This window comes from Lutra lutra, chromosome 18 (assembly GCF_902655055.1).
Source record: "Lutra lutra chromosome 18, mLutLut1.2, whole genome shotgun sequence".
In the NCBI taxonomy this organism is placed as follows: domain Eukaryota; kingdom Metazoa; phylum Chordata; class Mammalia; order Carnivora; family Mustelidae; genus Lutra; species Lutra lutra.
This window is the reverse complement of record NC_062295.1, coordinates 21931141-21950428: the sequence shown is the minus strand read 5'-3', so window position 1 is coordinate 21950428 and position 19288 is coordinate 21931141. Positions and strand designations below refer to the sequence as shown.

Here is a 19288-nt window from a genome sequence, read left to right as displayed (position 1 = left end):
TTCAAACAAAGCTGCCTCCCACCCACCCTCACCAGTGACACATTTACCTCCTTTTTCTCCCGTGAGCACGACCGGCTTCTGTCAGCCTTTCGCAGAGTCTGACCTGTAGCAGTTCAAAAGCAGAACCAGAGATGAAGGCTATTTTAAAACAGCTAGTTTATCACCACAAAAGCTTTTTATTTGCAAACTGAATAGACGGGACCAATCATAATCAAATGATTTTAAGAAAATGTAGCCTATTATTATAGTGGGAAAATGGCATACTCTTGAAATAGACCAACGGCAAGGAAATGGTAATTCACGCATTCACGTCGTTTGACTGTAATGAACAAAGCCTCAGCTCTTTAATCTGGAACATTATCTGCACTCTGCCAGGGCCGACGGAAGATTTCCCAGTCGAATTACATTTTTATTAAATTGTTTGGAATTATATAAAATGCCTTCCACAAAATGCCTTCCACAGTGTGCATACACATAACCTTTGATCAGCGCACACCAGTGGGCTTCACCAAACCCCCAAACTCACTATCTAGGTGATGGTACAGATGTGAATTAGCAGTAATCACCCACATTTCCTATATAAGGGGCAATTTCAGAGAGAATTGAAATTTCTTTTCTTAGAAAACTGGAAGACTAACATTTGAAAGTATGCATAAATTCAACAGCTCAACATCATATGGTTTAAATATGCTGTTCCAAATGCAGTTTTCACAACTTTTATGCAAGTGTCCATTATAAAAGGATTCCTTGATGGAAAATTAATGGATTGCCTTGGTTTTAAAAGGTAACATGGGAACCTCTGCGCCTTGCCCATGTGTCTTCCAAATTACCCAGCTTTCCTCGCAGGTGGCTATTTGTGAGAAAATCAGTACCACACGTGCCATTACCCAAGAGTGTTCCAAAGCAGGAGCAAAAAGACTTAGCAATGACTTATTAAGAGGCAAGAAGTGGGGACTGAGTCTCGGAGGAAAGATGTTTGTCTCTGGATGTGGTGACTTCCAGTAAGTCTTCATGGGTGTGGGGGGCAGAGGGTGGGGGACCTCATAGCCAGTGATGAAGCACCAGTCAAAGGAGGGCACTCTTTCCAAGAAAGTGAGAATAAGGGGAAGAGCGAAGGTCCAAAGATGAACCTCTGGCAATTGCCAGAATTTGGGGCCGATATTAATAAAGGATTTGGAAAAGAGGCAGCCAGAGAACTTATAGGAGACCTTGGATTATAAAATATCATGGTAGGGTAGATGTCCTTTGGGTTATCTGCTCAGCTCATAAGGATACCCTAAGCTGCCTCCTTCTCTCTCCCTTTCCTACCTGTCCTGGGAGGGGAGCTCCAAGGTTGTACAGGACCCCAACCTCAGTAACCCAACTGCAGTCAATTGGAATTCAAAATTCATTTGGAAAGACAGAATTTGAAATTCATTGGGGGACAGACTACCGGAGAATGCCCAGGCAGAGCAAAGTGACCTGAAATTCACTACATGTCTGCCATTGCATTCTGCAGATACCCTCTTAAGGAACTACTAAGATGCTGGATGCCAGCAGTGGGGAAAGGTTGTACTGTGTGCAGACATGGAGGGTCTATGAAAACACGCTGTACTTTCTACCCAACTTTGCCATGGACCTAAAATTGCTCTAAAAAATAAGGTTTATTAATTTAAAAAATTAAGAAGGAGGCCCAAAATTAAGGATCAGGGGATCTGGGTTGTTGGACCCATTTTATCCCACCTCCTGAGCCCCGATGCTCTGGAGGGAGGAAGCAGGGTGGCCACTCCCAGAAACCCTTAACTTGACTGCCCTTGGTCTAAGCTGTCAGTCCAGGGACTCACTGTAGGCCGTAAGGCCAACCAGAGAGGATGGCATGCCAGGACGTAGGCCACACAAGGCAGGGCCGGGAGCCAGGAGATTGGCCTGGAGCTGGAGGCTTGGAGACCAGGGGTCAGACCAGAGTGTTCTACCAGCAGAGGCAGTGCTTACGTAAGTAAGATGCCAGCAGGGAGAGAGCCCCCAGAACAAAACCAGGGAGCAGAAGGAAAGCAGAGCTAGTCTGAGGCAAACAGGGCAGTTCCCAGAGTCTGGCTGCAGCCCTTCTGGTGCTGGTTAGACACACACTTAGGGACATGGTCCAATGGACAGCGGACCAGTTATGAGATCTTGGATAAGTCAGAGGATCCCCCAGGATCCTTCTGGGCCATATTTTCTTCCCATTTTTTAATTTTAATTTTTATTTTTATTTTAAAAGCCAGCGTGAATCACCTCAGGAGTTGCTTTTCATCCCTAAAATTCTGTTACACCAATAGAGAACAGTAAGAAAAACATTAAGGTGGGCCATAAAAACAACCCATTAATACAAAGAACACAGAACTTAACTACTGAAATTGGAAAGCAAATCTCTCTACCGGAGTTCATTGGAAGCTGCTTATTCATTAAATTGGAAAATAACTGGCTTATTTTCCAATGAAGATAACCCACGCTAATTACGCACACTTGTAATCTAACACCCAGTCCTCACACCACTGAGCCCCTCTCTCCTCTCAGTAGCTCCACGTGGAGGCTGCTCCTTCCTGCCAAGGACAGAAAGAACGTGATTACACCGGACCTGTCTACTGCACTCAGCCTCTCGAAATACCATCCTACTTAGATCTCATTGTATTCTCATGACACTCAGGGAGGGAGGTGGAAGAAGGTGACATTAATATCAAAAGACATTGCTTGCAAAATTGAGGTGTTCCCCCTGCATTTTGCAAGATGACCTGTCATTTTTAGCCATGAGATGATAAATAAGGCCAAATGTAAGTGATACATGTGGACCTCACATTATAAAACAGACATGTACCTGGGAACGGGGGAAAAAAACACCCCCAAAATGAAAAAGAAATGAAGGCATATAATATTCTGCCATGCAGGACTTCAGAAATTTTATCCGCATTTTGGACTTATTTTCAGTGGTTAGAATATTCTGACCGTTTGGTTTTACTTTGCTCTAGATGCAGACCATAACACTCAGTGCTATCCTTCAGAGGGGCGGGGAGTCTTCCTCTGCATCTGAAACCATCAGGCAGGGGAAAATCAGCATCAGAATTACTCTTAACAGGGCCCTAAGCCTCCTATGAAGTACAGTCCACAGGACACAGCCTTTTAAAAAATTATTATTTTTGTTATTGTTGTTGTTTTTTAAAGTTTTTTTTTTTTAGTTTTATTTATTTATTTGACAGAGACACAGTGAGAGAGGGAACACAAACAGGGAGAGTGGAAGAGGGAGAAGCAGGTTTCCCGCTGAGCAAGGAGTCCGATGCGGGGCTCAATCCCAGGATCCTGGGATCATGACCTGAGTGGAAGGCAGATGCTTGATGACTGAGCCACCCAGGCGCCCTGGACACAGGCTTTTCTAACCATTGCTATAGTCTACTCCACATGTGAAATATTTGGTGCATATGGAAATGTATGGTAGATGATAAAAATATATATGCATATCATTGTGCAGTATTTCTAACTAAATTATTCACATGGTGATTACTCCCTCTGTTTTTCCTGTAGGGTAGAAGAAGAGTGACGGGGGCGGAGGGGAAGGGCAAGAACTGGGCACCAAGTTCATGAATGTTTCTGCTTGGGGGACACAGCTCCACTGAAATGGATACCTACTATGTGCCTGGATCAATACATGGGCTTTACCTCCCCCGCATCCTTACAACCACTGTTCTGGGTCAGGGGTCAATAAACTTGTCCTGTAAAAGGCCAGAGAGTAAATATTTTTTATTTTTATATATTTTTAAAGATTTTATTTATTTATCGAAGAGAGAGCAAAAGCAAGAGAGATCACAAAGGGAGAGGGAGGGGCAGACTCACTGCTGAGTGGAGAGCCCCATGCAAGGCTCGATCCTAGGACTCTGAGATCATGACCTGAGCCGAAAGCAGATGCCTAACCGACTGAGCCACCCAGGTGCCCCTGAGAATAAATATTTTTTACCGTATAGGCCGTAAGTTCATTAAATCATAAAGTCTCTGGTGCAACTACTTGACTCGGCCATCATGGTGCAAGAGCAGCACTAGACTATATGTAAACAAATGGGGGCCGCTATGTTCCAATAAAACTTTATTCACAAACACGGGCAGCAGGCTGGATTTCGCTCCCAGGCTGTAGTCTGCTGACTCTTGCTCTAGATGGAGAGTACTATCCCGCTGGTACCAGCAAGGTAGAAATGAGAAGCAAACTTTAAGAGGGTGATTGAACTGCTTTTTCGAGGTCACAGAAATGTAGCTTGTAAGTGACAGGACTCCGTGTGCTCTGATGGCTATCGTCACTAACATCATCACCATCACAATCATATTAATCATTGTGATTACCAAGTGAGCTCACCTTAAGTCGGGTATACTCTGTGCCAGGCACTGAGCTCCAGGCTAAGTCAACTACCCAAGAAATAGGCACTATTATCCCGCTTGTCAGATGCAATCACTGAGACCCAAAGAGGCTAGAAAATCTGCTCTAATCACCCAACCTAGTGAGCAGAGGAGACTGATCTGGAGCTGAGCAGTCTGGCTCCAGAACCTTCAGCCCTAACCACCAGGCCACACGGATCCTTAATCAGGGCATTAAAGACAAGTACAAGCGCACGAGAACGGACCTGGGAGGGAGTCTGATATAAGCAATTCTTTCTGTGATGCAGCTTTTCAATGTACTTTGGACTGCTAGAGCAATTAGTAAAGGGGTTGGATGAAAATGATTTCCCAATGATCAAAGAAGATGGTGTGCCAGCAGCCGGGTAAATGCTGTAAGATGCCAAGAGTGGTTAAGGCAGGCTTGGCATTAGACATTCACTCCTGTCTGCTCAGGTGAAATGCTCAGCCTTGGCAGGAAGGGTTGGGCTTTGGAGAATAAATCCAGTGGAAATCCTGCCGGCAGAGAGGGCCCATGCTGGGACCTCCCCACCACAAAGGAGCTTTGAACAAAGAACTTGTTTCTCTCCAATGGGGGGATGGTAGCGCCATGAGGTCACAAAAATGAGCTTATTCCTTCTGTTGTCCAAACAGGAGAGCTTATATTGCTCTCATTTTATATATCTATGGAATTTAATTTAAATGACAAATATCCCACTGAAATACCACTTAATCTCACTAATCGGACTGGCAAAAATCAGAGGTTTGACAACATACTGTTTGCAAGAGCTAGGAAGCTGGCACTTTGGAGCACTGAGGAGAGGGGAAGTGCAGAATGACACTTTGGGTGTGTATATGGATACAAAATACTTTTGGAAGGTATTTTGACAATATCCTTAGAAGTCCAGGTGCATTTTCCTTTTGGGCCAGCAATAGCACTTCCAGGAATCTGCTGCAAAGAATTACCTCTACAAAGAGGAAATGGACGTACAAAGGTATTCACTGTATCACAATCTACAATAACAAATGTTGCAAATGACCCGTAAAGCTGGCAGTAGGGGCTGGATGAATAAATACGGCAAATCCACACAACGGCACAGAATACTGGGAAGCTGGAAAAAAGAATGGACAAGCTCCTTGTACATAAGGAAAAAATTGATAGGTAGAAAGTATACGAACTATGCGATCTTTTCTCTAAGAGGAAAATAAGAATAAATACTCACACCCATCCTATTTGTATGAAGAACCACCCAGAGCTACATGTACAAAGACAAGAAATCACTGTTCCTTTTTATGTATTTTTATTTTTGAATGATGTACATGGACCTATTTCCTTTTGGAAAAATTAAAAGAAACTTAAAATATTAAATGTCCAAAGGCAGATGCAGAAATCTTAAAAAATAGAATGGAAAATGTAGATTGTTCCCATCAGGGAGCCCAAGAAGGGGGAGTCTGCCAGAGGGAGATAGAGTAGCCTCTGCGAACCTCAGCACCCCAAAGCTTGCCGAAAAGACAACACAGTATCTTCGGAGGACAAACTGTCTTCTTTCAAGAGACTGATCCATAATGCGTGAAAGATAAGAATGAGGGGCGCCTGGGTGGCTCGGTGGGTTAAGCCGCTGCCTTCGGCTCAGGTCATGATCCCAGGTCCTGGGTTCGAGCCCCACATCGGGCTTTCTGCTCAGCAGGGAGCCTGCTTCCTGCTCTCTCTCTGCCTGCCTCTCTGCCTACTTGTGATTTCTCTCTGTCAAATAAATAAATAAAATCTTAAAAAAAAAAAAAAAGAAAGAAAGATAAGAATGAAATGACAAAATATGGTTTCTGGAAATTGGAACAACGGTTTCTTGGCTAAGCCAATACACTATTGGTAACCTGCTCCTTTATTTAAGGGCAAAGTTTGTATGAGATGGCCAGGCAAGATGAGAAAGGAAAAAGGAAAAAGGAAGGAAGAACAAGGAAAGGGAAACTGAGACCTGTCCAGACGGGTTGTCTGGAAATCGTGGTTTCCTTGTGCTTACTGGGCACCTATCCCTGGAGCTTCTTCCCCAGGTGACAGCTCTCAGGACTCCCTATTAGGCACAACAAAGCCTTGCGGCTCAGAGAAAGCAACTTGCCCAAGGTCAGAGCAAGGAAGGGGAAGAACGGGATTAACAACCGGTCAGTCTGGCTGCTAATCCAGTGTTCGCTATACCCTGATCCCTACCAGCGTCCCCTCGTGTCAAGTCCAGGAATGGGAGCACCCCAGCCCCACTGTCATTACTACCCCAACCCCACAGGTCTTTAGCCCCAGCCCAGCTTCCTGGACTTCCACCTGCAGCCTTTGCAAATACACCTGTGGCACAGTAAGGTGGCAGGGCAGGGACAGAGCAGCCTGGGGAGCTCCTGCCCAGCCTGAGGGGAATCACTATTTGGTGTTGCTGTTGAACACTACTCCAGCCAAAAACCAAGAATGAGGCTTAACCGACTGAGCCACCCAGGTGGCCCATGGGAATCACCATTTGGCTCCAGCTGCCAGTTTCAATGCAGGAATATGGGCCCAGTCTCATGGGATCGGATTTTTCTAGAGAAGTCCAGTATTAGGAGAAAATTTCTAAGTTTTAAATACTGACAAGTAACTAAAAAAAAGTTTTTTAAAGCTCTCTACAGATCCAACAAAGCAGGCTTCTAGATTCTAACCTAATAGGCAACTAGGCAGAAGGCTGGAGCCATCATTTACTTTGATGTCACAGACCATTTTTGCAGGGGAGTGGGGAGAGCCCTTTAAGGAAATTTCATCATCATCACAGAAATCTGTTAGACAAAAAGCGTGACTGTTTGGAAGATAGGTAAACATGGGCTCTGTGACACACTTCCAGATTGCTTCCAATTCCCCATGCACGCCTCCAGGCTGGTTCTGGGGACTTTAAGTCACATTCTGTCTTCTGAAAGCCCAAAACAATATCCCTGTCACTCTTCCTTTGCATTTTCTGTGTAACTCAAATTCCCGGGGCCCAGTTTACTGCCAAATTACCTGAGATAAACAAGTCATGCTAAGATCCTCTTTTCCTTTCCAAACCCAAACAGCAGCTGGCAGATAGAAATGGTTATTTATAACCTGCACACTGTTACGTGCATTTGCTTGTGCATTTCTAAAAATGCTTAGCCATGCATTCTGTGGCTGACTTCATAATTAGACGAGAGCCTGGGGACAATGCTGTGCAGTGGCAGAGAGGGTAGGCGGTGGGTCAGCCTGTCTGGCTCAGCTTCTCAGTACCTGTTTGGAAACCCTGATAGCATGATTCCATTTCAGTCTATGGTCGGCATTAAGATAGTACCTGTGAAAAGCTTAGAACAGGACCCTGCACATAGTAAGTGCTTAGCAGTAAGTGGTTCATTCCCCCATAAGCGGCTGGCTGTGTGTTCATGGATCTCAGCAGGTTCTGTTGGACTCTGGTTCCCAAATGCTTCCTGAACCTTTCCCTTCCTCCCCATCACCCCTCTGCGAGGCCCTTGATCATCAAAGAGCCACCTGGCAAGAGTCCTGTTTCTGTTATTACTGGGTTTCTCCCATGGCAGCCAACTAAAAATGAGATTGTATCCCTTGCCTGCTCAACCCTCCAGTGCATTTCCCTCTGCATGGTTTGCTCTCCGTTTGCGCATGCTCACATCCACACCATGCACACCTGCAGCCCGCCAGTCTTTCCTTTGCTCTTTGGACTCACGATCCCTTCCTGCACCGGGTCCTTTGTTCTCCTGGTCCTCTCCTGTTGGCTCCTTCTTATCAATCAGATCTCAGCCTGAAGGGACCTCCTTCTTCAGAGAGGACGAACTAGCACACCATCCTCCCTACTTTTTATCCTCTGCACAGCTCCTATCTGATCTTTTTCTTGTTAATGTAGTTGTGGTCTGTCTCCCCCTGCACCCCCGCCCCAGAAATGGTCATTGTTTGGCTTTGTTTTAATCCCTGAATCTCCCATACCTGGAACAGTGCCTGGAATGGAATGGATATCAGTAGACATTTCCGGAATCTGTGAATGAATGAATGAATGAATGACCGAATTTTTGAATGGACAATGCAGGGAGGACAGGAGGCATGAGTATGAACTGCTATGAAGACTTCATCTTCTCTCACGATGTATTTTCCTGACCCTATCCCCCTGCTCTTTCTCAGATGGTGAAATGAAATATGACAAAGTGAGTTTAATACACCACTGGAGATAATTGGAAAATATTGATTTTTTTTCATTTGAAATAGTAAAGATAAGAAAATGCCACACTTCTGTAATCTAATCAGTGGCTTATGTGACAGCATGCTCCCCGGCTAAAATGTACTTTGGTAGACCTCTGTATCCATCATACAAGTTCCCAAACCCATTCCAACTACACAGGCCAACCCAGCCCCCCACTGACAAGTGTGGACATTGCATTTGTGAGCCTGCGTGTACGTAACCAAATTAAAGTGTCTTCTGCATTCTACTCCTCCCTTCCCCCCACAAGGAGCTGCCAAGTAGTCCTGGAAAACATAGGAAATGATGCACGAGCTGCCCTGGAATCCTAAAGAAAAAGATACGTTCCTTCCTCAGACAGCTAATTTTTACTGAGATCCTATTAAGGGCTGGGTACCATTTTAAGGCCTTTAGATAGATAGATTCATTTGATTCTCATAGCAGCCCTATGAGGAAGTCCTATTATTAATCTCTGTTTTATAAATTCAGAGTCCAGGCACCGAGAGATAAAGAAACTAATCCCCCCGAGGTCATGTGGCCTCAGAACTGAAGTCTCCTTAGTAGGTCTCCATGAGCTCTCACCTAGTGGGCACCAATGTGAAGATGGGGAGAGCCGGAAAGCAAATCTAATCCTCTGTCCTGGTTTTTCAGGGTTGCCTTTTTGCAGGCTTAAAATAAAATCTCCATCTGAAATCATGCAGGAGGCAGGACTTCCCACCACAAGGGCTCATTAGGAGGGTGTGGTGGTGGGATGCTGGACAGAAATGGATCTGGACCTGTTTTCCCACCTCTGCAGGCATGTTGACTCCCCAGGCCGCGTCCCCAACATCTGATAAATGACAGCAGTCAGACCAGATCGGAAGTTACTCACTGGCTGAACCCAACCCACCAATATTTGTTTGGTCTCCATAATGTTTAAAAAAAAAAAAATTTTTTTTCTTTTTTTTTTTACACTTCGGGAGATAACACATTTTAAAACCCTGAGTTCTGGATGGTTTTGCAAACCTAAACGATCTGGCAACACAGGACTTGCCTTCCTGCCCGGCAATAGTGGTCTGAGGATGAGGACAGTGGCCTGGCAGCTGGCATGGTATTGTCTGGTTCCCAGCCCCTGCTGGCCGGTTGTCTTCCCTGTCACTGAAGTCAAGTCCAAGGTGCTGTTTATCAGCAGGTCTGAGAGGTTTTTCCCTACAGTGAAGATGAAAGTGGCCACACCTCCAGCAAAAGAGAGAATCATTATTGTCATCATCCTAATGGCAGCGAACACATACGGACTTACCGTGTGTCAGGTCCTGATCTAAGGGCTTGTGTCCATGAACGCTTTTAATTTTCACAATAACCCCACGGGGTGGGACAACTCTTACCTCTATTCTACAGATGACAGAGAGATAGAGGAAGCCACATACTGCAAGGAATTAGTAGGCAACTGAATTCTTTATGAAATTGATGAATATTCCCAGGTATGCAAAGTGTATACAGGTGTTGAAAGAATCGGACATAAAGCAGCATAATGAAATACACCCCGGACACTGCAGTCACTTACATCACCTGCCTGGTCCCTGCAGGCTTCTTCTTCTTCTTTTTTTTTTTTCTTTAAAGATTTCACTTATTTATTTGACAGAGAGAGAGTGCACAAGTAGGGGGAGCAACTGGCAGAGGGAGAGTGAGAAGCAGACTCCAACAGTGGAGCCCAATGCCGGGAGCAATCCGGACCCAAGCCAAAGGCAGACACCCAACAGACTGAGCCACCCAGGTGCCCTCTGCAGGCTTCTAAACTTGTTTTCTTCCAAAGGATCCTTAAAGGGTTCCAAAATCTATCAAGTTCCCTGGACTACATCTGATAAGTCTCTTTACACACTATCTATCTTTGATTTCAGGCAGGTTCATAAAAAGGTATCTAAATAGTTTCAGATTCTTTTTAAGATTTTATCTATTTATTTGTTTGAGAGAGAGAGAGAGAGAGAGTGCTTGAGCGAGTTGGGGGAGGAGCAGAGTCGGGAGGGAGAGGGACAAGCAGACTCTGTGCTGAGCACCGAGCCAATGCAGGGCTTGATTTCAGGACCCCAAGATCATGATGTGAGCCCAAGCCAGAAGTTGGACACCTAACCAACTGAGCCACCTAAGCACCCCTCAACAGTCTGGGAGTCTTGAGAGAGATCATGCGTACACATGCACGTATACACACACACACACACACACACACACACAGGCATGTATACACATTGCATTGCAAAGTCACTCAGAGTCTGTAAGAGTGCCGTGGTCCCTGAATGGGTTGGTGATCCAACTTCCAGCCTGGTGCTACACTGACCAATAACCCTCCTATCCCCCAATGACATGTTAAGTCAGGGGCTGTCTCCAGAGTATCCATCAGCTAAGGGTGGTCAAGGCAGCATCAGAGTCAAAAATGAGGCAGGAGGTGGGAGCGATGGTGAACCCGCTGGGGAAAAAAATGGGAGGACAGGAAGCTAACTGCAAAGTAGAGGGATTGCAACAGGGGCTGAGGGTAGAGTGAAGGTAGCTAGGTGAAGGCATATTATTAGGACTAGTCTGAACTACTCCAAAGGACAATGTCTGGGGCACCATGATTTTCTCCTTAGCGAAAGAGGAGCCAGGTGAGATCTCTGGAAGCTTGACCATAGGCTTGGCTGCAAGGGCTTTTCCTCAGCCTGCTTTATGGAGACCAGCCAGCAATTCACAAAGGGACAAACTAGTTGATCTCTTTCCTAGTTACAATGTTAGCCCAGCAAACACTCATGTCCATCTCCCTGTGCCAGTCCTGGGGCCAAATGCTGGGCAGACAAAGGAACAAGAGTGGGTTTCTGTCCCCAAAGAAGAGGAAAGGCATGGAGCCCAGTACCTGTGACACAGCAGGATACATGAGGGGGCCAAGGGACCCCACCATGTGGGAGGAGTTAATTTTGCAGTTGGTATCAGTCACCACAATCCACAGTGTGGAGGTGACCTGAAAGGAGACAGCTTCCGGGGAACACAGCAAGGGGAAGGGAGGGAGGTGGAAAGAATATGGTGTGCACGAGAAATGGCCAGCTTCCTGAGCTGGCTTGGGCAGTGGGTGAAATGTCAGATGTCTATAGGCTTAGGCTAATATTCTCAACGCAAGAAAAAGGCACTTGCTGACCAACGTCATCAGCCAGAAGAGGTCAAACTGTCATCACATGTCCAAGGTCAAGAGGGACCAACATTCAGGGCTGGAGGACCGGGGCTTTGTGGGAATGCAGGCCCACAGGCCAAAGCATCCTTCCATCAAGAGACTGACAAATCCAGGTTTTTATGAGAAACCACAACTTTTAAATATGGAAAAGCTCATCAATGGACCCAGTTCAGGCCACCATAATACCTCTCTGAACATGAAGGTAGGTGGGTAGGTGGGTATCTAAACGTGAGACTGAAGACCGGCAGACCAACCAAGGGATAGGGGAAGGGAGGCACATGGCTTTCCCAGGGAAATTCTCAGATTTAAGGTGCTGTGACCACGGCAATTGTGACCAATTATTAAAGTCACAAGGGTCAAGCTGTTCATCAGCAGTCAGTCTGGTGCCATTGAGGATAATGGACACTTCCTTCCTCTTACATAAAATGAGCTGTGAACAGCACCAAGCTCCTCCTTCCAACTAACCACATTGCTCCTTGGCAGCCCTCTCCTACTTGGAAACAGAGGCGCAGCCACAGGGTCAGATCCTGAGGGAGCCAAGGAAGTAGGCAAGCTCAGTGCCTTTTGAACTGTGCTCTTCAACCAGACTAATGGATTGGCCTTGCCCACTGACTCACTTCCCAAGTCTAACAACCTGGCCACACATGGATGGGGACAAGTTTGAGACAGGTTTTTGATGACATACTCTAGACATAGAGACTCTATGGGCCACGTATTTATTTTGCCTGCTGAATGCCTGCTTTGTTGAGCGTACACGTTAATTGGCTGAGTCCCAGTTCTGCTCTCTGCTAGCTGCGGGCTATAAATGGGCCAATGACACTGAGTGTCGTACGGAGCGGTCTCAAGAATCAAATCAGATCCTGTGTGGCAGGGGCTGGCCAACTTTTCCAGGAAAGGGCCAGATGGTCAAGAGTTTTGGCTGTATGGACTATATGGTCTCTGCCACAACTAATCACCTTTGCCACTGAGGCATGAAGAGATCCATAGACTGTACGCATTTATACGCAGGTGGGCATAGCTGTGTTCCAATAAATCTTTATTTACAAAAGCAGGCAGGGAGCCAGACTGCTTTGAGAAAGGGGAAGACCTTTACAGATGTTCTTTTCTAGGGAAACCCATGGGATTATAGTTAGCTGTTGATGATGGGCTTTCTCATCAGATTATGAAGTTCTTCAGGGCACAGAATATATCCCCCGTTTTTTCTTTCAGATTAAAATGAAGAGAACAGGTATATACAGCACATTTGCCACACAACAGTAATCCGTAGGGATTTCCAAAATCGCCCATGTGAATACAAGAACAGTATTGTAACTTCAGATGCCTCTGGGGCCCAGGCAGGGAACACATAAAATGCGCGGCAGGGGCAGTCAGGGAGGTGCTGTGGGAAAGCGGAAAGTGTGCCTCCCTGTTGCAGGAGGAGGGTCTCCATTTGGCTCCAGCTATGAAAAAGCTGTTGCCATGCACAACTGTGATTTGGTGTTAATAGATTTTATTGATCTTTGTTAAGAAAATACCACAATAAGGTATTTATGAGAAATCCCTCCATTTTTCAATGTTCTGATGACTTGTTCAAAATTTGAAAAAAATAAAACATTACGGACCAAGGAAATGTGACTGTGGGCTGATTCATTTAGAGGCCCCCAATTTGTAACCTCTGGTTTAAAGAATTCATTTTCAAATCTGCTACATTGCTTTTTTTTTTTTAAGGTGAAAAAAATGTTTAACTTCTATGTTCAAAAACATCAATTTAAAGAAAGCTTTTTAAAAATTTTTTAAATATTTTATTTATTTATTTTGACAGACAGAGATCACAAGTAGGCAGAGAGGGAGGCGGGGGGGGGGGGGGAGCAGGCTCCCTACCGAGCAGAAAGCCCAATGTGGGGCTGGATCCCAGGACCCTGGGATCATGAACTGAGCCAAAGGCAGAGGCTTTAACCCACTGAGCCACCCAGGTACCCCAACTTAAAGAAAGTTTTAAGGTACTATAAGGAGGGGCGCCTGGGTGGCTTAGTCAGTTAAGCATGCGACTCTTGATCGCAGCTCAGGTCTTGATCTCAGGGCTGTGAGTTCAGGCCCACGCTGGGCTCTGTGCTGGGCGTAGAGCCTAATTTAAAAAGGAAAAAGAAAAGGAATACTATAGTAAACTCCCATCTACTCTTCACTTAGATCCAGTCTTACTCGTCTTGATATCTCTGGATTCCAGCACACAGAAGGCACTGAAATGTGGACTTACTAAATGAATGTGCTAAGGAAGAATAAGCAAAACATAGAGCGTCAACTTCCTCTAAGCTAAAAATCACTGAACTGGATCCAACTCAAGGATGGGTGCAAAGAAGGAAGGAAGACAGAACAGACATAGAGACTCCATGGACAACGCATTTGAATGCCTGCTTTGTTCTAGTTCACATCATTTTTGGCTTGGTTTATTTTAAATAGTAAGAGAAACCAACAAATCACCAGGAGCCCAGATGAATACCATACAAGACCAGAAGAGACTAGACATGCTGACAGCATACTTTCAACAAAATCTTACTAATTCAACCGTCACCTGTTTTGCAGTTTGGGATTATTTAGACAAGCTAGGCTAAATTTCATCTTGGCATTATTAATTCTTTGAGAAAGTGTACTAAGCAAATGAACAGGCTAAGCGGGGGAAATGTTGAATATTTGCTCTGGGGAGTGCAAAAGCAAATGAACAGCTTTAAAATCCTTTCTAATTATGTTGATGTGCTGAACTTTTGTCTAATTATTATGTTCCTTGAAAACTGAGCAGAAATATTTTTTTTTCCTTGAACCATTTCATATTCCAAAAGCACTGGAAGAAATGACTTTAACATAAAGGTGAACACTTCATAGCAAAAGACTCACACGTTGCTCGTTTACATTCAGGTAAATAAAAAATGCCAGACATTGGCTTTTCCTTTAAACAAACAGAGGGCTAATTACAAAGATTATTATTTGCTAGAGAGCTTCATCAGAATCCCCCCTCCCTCTTCTGCCAGCTGAAGTCTGCCCATTTGCAGATAATGACAGGATTCGCTACCACGTCCGAGTGCTTTTTACAAGGAAGACTCGGTGTTACGTGTGTTCACACTTAGGCTCGTGTAATTCAACAGTGGATTACCAGACCAAACAAAGTAAGCCTTATCATCAGCTCCATTTTATTGACAGGAAAACTGAAGCTCAGAGAGGTCAGAGTACACAGCGGAGATGTGAATCCACCAGTATACAGCCCCCCAAATATATCAACATTACGTCACACTGCATTGCAGAGCCAGTTAAAACTTGCCCAAAGCCAAAGCCAATGGGCCAGGAAAAATGTGAAAAACCACAGTGATTTGGACCTGCAAAATCAACCAAACTATAATCCAGTTTGGGGACACTTGCTAGATACTTAAGCTTTTGTAAGTTTGGGAAGTAAACATCTTTTCAATAAGGCCAGGCTTGGCGTATCTAGTTGGCTAGACTCACAGTTCATCATGGCATGCTTCACTTTACCCATCAGGTAGGTGCCTATAAAATTGTTGTGTAAGGGGCATCTGGGTGGCTCAGTTGTTAAGCGTCTGCCTTCAGCTCAGGTCATGATCTCAGGGTCCAGGGAACCAGACCCGCATCAGGCTCCCTGCTCAGCAGGAAGTCTGCTTCTCCTTCTCCCACTCCCCCTGCTTGTGCTCCCTCTCTCGTTTTGTCTTTCTCTATCAAATAAATAAATAAAATCTTTAAAAAAAAAAAAGTTGTGTAAATCTAAGTCTTAAAAATTGTAATGGAGGGGCGCCTGGGTGGCTCAGTGGGTTAAGCCGCTGCCTTCGGCTCAGGTCATGATCCCAGGTCCTGGGTTCGAGCCCTACATCGGGCTTTCTGCTCAGCAGGGAGCCTGCTTCCTCCTCTCTCTCTCTGCCTGCTTCTCTGCCTACTTGTGATTTCTCTCTGTCAAATAAATAAATAAAATCTTTAAAAAAAATTTGTAATGGAAAAGGGATCCTTTGAATGCTAAATCTGATCTTAGGGCAAATGCTTTCTTAAAGAGAACAAGTTTTTCCTTTTAGTAACCAATCTGTAAATTAACAGGTTCCTTAATTGGGCCATGATAACGCTTTAGGAGTGAGTGAGATGATGAGAGAGCAACTGGGCAGAACTTCTTGAAAATGTTCTATAGCAATATTTCTCAAACTGTTTTCCCCAGACCCTGGGAGGAAGAGGGGTTCACAAGGACAAAACCATTTTCATCACAATTCTAAGACATCCTCACCGTGTTGCCATCTGCACTGATGATGGGACAGTGGCAGTAGGTAAAACTGTTACAGGGCAGCGGCACCAAACTGTCCTAGTAGTCGTTGTATTCTTTACTGCCATGTATTCACGATAAATCAACAACAACCAAAAAATCACTGTCACCTAAGAATATTCTTATGAAATTGTAAAAGTTAGTTTTACTTAATTTCTTCTCATGAGTCCACAGCTTTTCAATATTCTGTGTGACACAATGGCAAATACACACCAAGCACTTCCATTACAAGCCAAAATACAATGGTTGATCCCAGAAAACACTCATGTGTGCTTGTTTGAGTTACCAGCTGAACTAGCCACATATGTATAGAATGCCATTTTTACTTGAATACAACTAACAAACTATAATTATTCAGACCTGGGTGTCTCACAGACATTTTCTCAAATAGGGAAAAAAAAAAAAGAATGAAAGAAAGTGAGTCAGTCCCTTCAAGGAAACAACTGACAGTGTCTATTGCCCAAATGAAACTTGTTTCTACTACCTTGAGTTTAGCAGCTTAAACTTTTTGCTAAAAACTGAGCCAGGTGGTGATATTAACAAATATGACTTTCTTAATATTGTATAATGACATTCCACTTGATATTACATAATAGAATTTGAAATGTCAACGTTTGGAAGATTTGCAGAACTCAGTAAACCAACATTTTCCAAATGACCGATGCCTAATGTAATAAAATCGTACATGGGTAAAATATCTGGACAAAGGACAAGATAAACCAATGGATTTTAAATATAACAGAGAACAAAAAGTTCACCAATATGGTCTCAGACAGCTCATTGTACATACCCTTCAAGAAACTACCATGTGCTAAGTTTTGGTGTAGCATCAAAAAAGAATGTCTACAGTTATTTGAAAAGGCAATTGAAATCTGTGTGAGGCCGGCCTTTCTTCATATACACTAGCCAAAAGACACAACAGTTTGGTTGCTGAAACAGAAATGAGAGTCTAGCTATTTTCTGTCAAGCCAGACATTGAAGAGATTTGAGACAATGTAAAATAATGCTACTCTTCCTACTAATGGGGGGGCATAGCTATCTTTCATTAAAATTATTACTTATATTCAGAAGTAATGGGCTTACTGTTATTTTTTAAGATTTATTTTACTGAGAGAGAGAAAGCACACTGAGTGTGGGGAGGGGCAGACAGAAGGAATCTTAAGCAGATTCCCTGCTGAGTGTGGAGCCCATCTCAGGGCTCCATTTCACAACCCATGAGATCATGACCTGAGCCAAAACCAAGATCTGGATGCTTAACCAACTAAGCCACCCAGGCGCCCCAAGTTTACTGTTATTTTTAAGTAGTTGATAAATGAATGTTTTAAGATGTTCTCAGCTTTACTTCCTGATACGGTAAATATCATAGATATAATATGCATAAAGCTCTTTCGAGGTTAAGAGCATACAGGTGTCCTGCAGTTAAAAATATTTGAGAACTGTTGTTCTGTAGCAATGTTAACATTGATCTTTCCACCAGGCAAACTGCAAATGACGTTTTATAGTACCTCTAAAGTACAAAGGGCAAAGACGTCTTTTAAGTATATATCAGAGTGTTCAATCAAAATAAATTTTCCCCCAAACTGCATTAAGTGGATACAAGGAACAAATTCCTGAATGTAAGGGATAGTAGTGAAATGAGAACAATGATCTGGATTCTAGCAGAGATCCTAACAGTCTGTCTAGATATTAGTCTTCCTATCTTCAAAATGAGATCAGAACAGCTTATTTTTAGATTGTTTTCAGTGGTCAATTCCATGATTCTAATCAGGAACTCTAAATAGTGGCCCACAGGCCGGCATCTGGCCATCTTGCCTTCAGGCTGATAGGCTGTCATGGTATTTAGAGAAGTGCCCTAGGAAAATAATTGGTTGGAACTGAGTGAGAAGCTTTCCTTTCAAAAGGGGAATTGATTTTCAGTCACAGCCCAATCCAGCCCACCAGACTTGCCCCTGCAGATATCTCCATTTGCAATGTCAGGAATGAAGGGTCTCCAAAATCCGTTCCAAATCTCAAAGCTCTATAATTTAACTCCAGAGACAGAGTGTCTGGGTTTCTTACTCACTCTGCCACTTGCTGGCTCTTTGATTTGGGGCAAGTTAACTTAATTCCTTTGAGCCTCAGTTTCTTCATTTGCAAAACAGGATAACACCACTGACCTCAAAGGGCAGGAATGAAGCTTAACGAGGTGTTGCTCGACAGCGCTTACAGAGTTCCTGGCACTGAACAGTATTAATTATCAACATCAAAGCTCAGAAAAAGAGCATGCCCTCGACTTCGTCCACCCACCTTACCAACTCCGTTTTCCCAGGACCTGACGACCGCACTCTCCAAGATGACGCTTATCCCCATACCAACTCCCAGATTTCACAGTTCCACATCCGAGGGAGACACACAAGACCCCTCTTCAGACTTCTGCCTCTGCTTTCCACTCTAAACCTCTTCTGAGCCCCCGACCTGTACCGGGTTTCTACAACAACACAACTCTGCACAGTGGCCAAACCACTGACCACTCCCCCCAGCCTCTTCTTCCCATCCCTGACCATTAGGGCTCCCTTTCCCTCTGACCAGAGACCACCCTAGGTCAGGCAGTGGTGGCCCAGGGCTCTCTTGCCTAGGATTCTGTCCGAGGGAGCTGAGGGAGAGAGAGGAGAATAACTGCCCGACCACCTGGAGGGGCCCACGGACACTCACCGTCCATCCCTTGAGGCGGCGGTTCCGGGTGCTCGAACCGGAAGCGGCCCCTACACTGTTTGCAGTTCCCCTGGTTACTGCGGGGTTCCGGACCAATGGCGGTGGAGCCCCGAGGACTGAGCCCGCCCCCAAAGGGCGCAACGTCACGTCGGCGCTCTTGGAACTCCTCCTCCGATCCGTAGGTCCAACCCGCCTCCCAGGGCTGTCGATCGTTCTGCGCAGGCGCGCTGGAGGGCCTTTAGAATCCTGGTGCGCAGGCGCCCGGGGAGCTGCAAAACTGAAGTAGCAATGGACGCGCTGGAGTCGTTGTTGGACGAGGTGGCCCTGGAGGGGCTTGATGGCCTGTGTCTGCCCGCGCTATGGAGCCGTCTGGAGACGCGAGTGCCTCCCTTTCCGCTGCCTTTGGAGCCCTACACGCAGGAGTTCCTTTGGCGGGCCCTTGCCACCCACCCGGGCATCAGCTTCTATGAAGAGCCTCGGGAGCGACCCGACCTCCAGCTCCAGGACCGGTCAGCGGCCTGGCCCTGAGGCGGGCGGGCGGGCGGCGCAGAGCCCGGCATCGGAGGG

At 45.1% G+C, this 19288-nt stretch overlaps 2 protein-coding genes across 7 annotated transcripts in view; one reads left to right on the top strand and one right to left on the bottom strand.

The window, feature by feature from the left end:
* Window positions 1-18833, bottom strand: part of KATNIP (katanin interacting protein) — a 173588-nt gene extending 154755 nt beyond the window's left edge. For all 4 annotated transcript variants that reach the window (XR_007124556.1, XM_047714380.1, XM_047714384.1 and 1 more), the window contains exons 1-2: window positions 18722-18833; window positions 48-103 (exon numbers count right to left, since the gene is read on the bottom strand). Coding sequence is in view for 3 of the 4 variants with exons in the window: in XM_047714380.1 (XP_047570336.1) it covers window positions 48-103; window positions 18722-18728 (63 nt within the window). In the remaining variant the exon portion in view is untranslated. The remainder of the gene's footprint in view (window positions 1-47; window positions 104-18721) is intronic.
* A 122-nt stretch (window positions 18834-18955) lies between these two features.
* GTF3C1 (general transcription factor IIIC subunit 1) overlaps window positions 18956-19288 on the top strand; it is a 69505-nt gene continuing 69172 nt past the window's right edge. For 2 of the 3 annotated variants that reach the window (XM_047714378.1, XM_047714377.1), the window contains exon 1: window positions 18956-19230. In XM_047714378.1, coding sequence (XP_047570334.1) covers window positions 19010-19230 — 221 coding nt within the window. In that variant the 5' untranslated portion in view covers window positions 18956-19009. The remainder of the gene's footprint in view (window positions 19231-19288) is intronic. The other variant, XM_047714379.1, reaches the window with a different exon arrangement.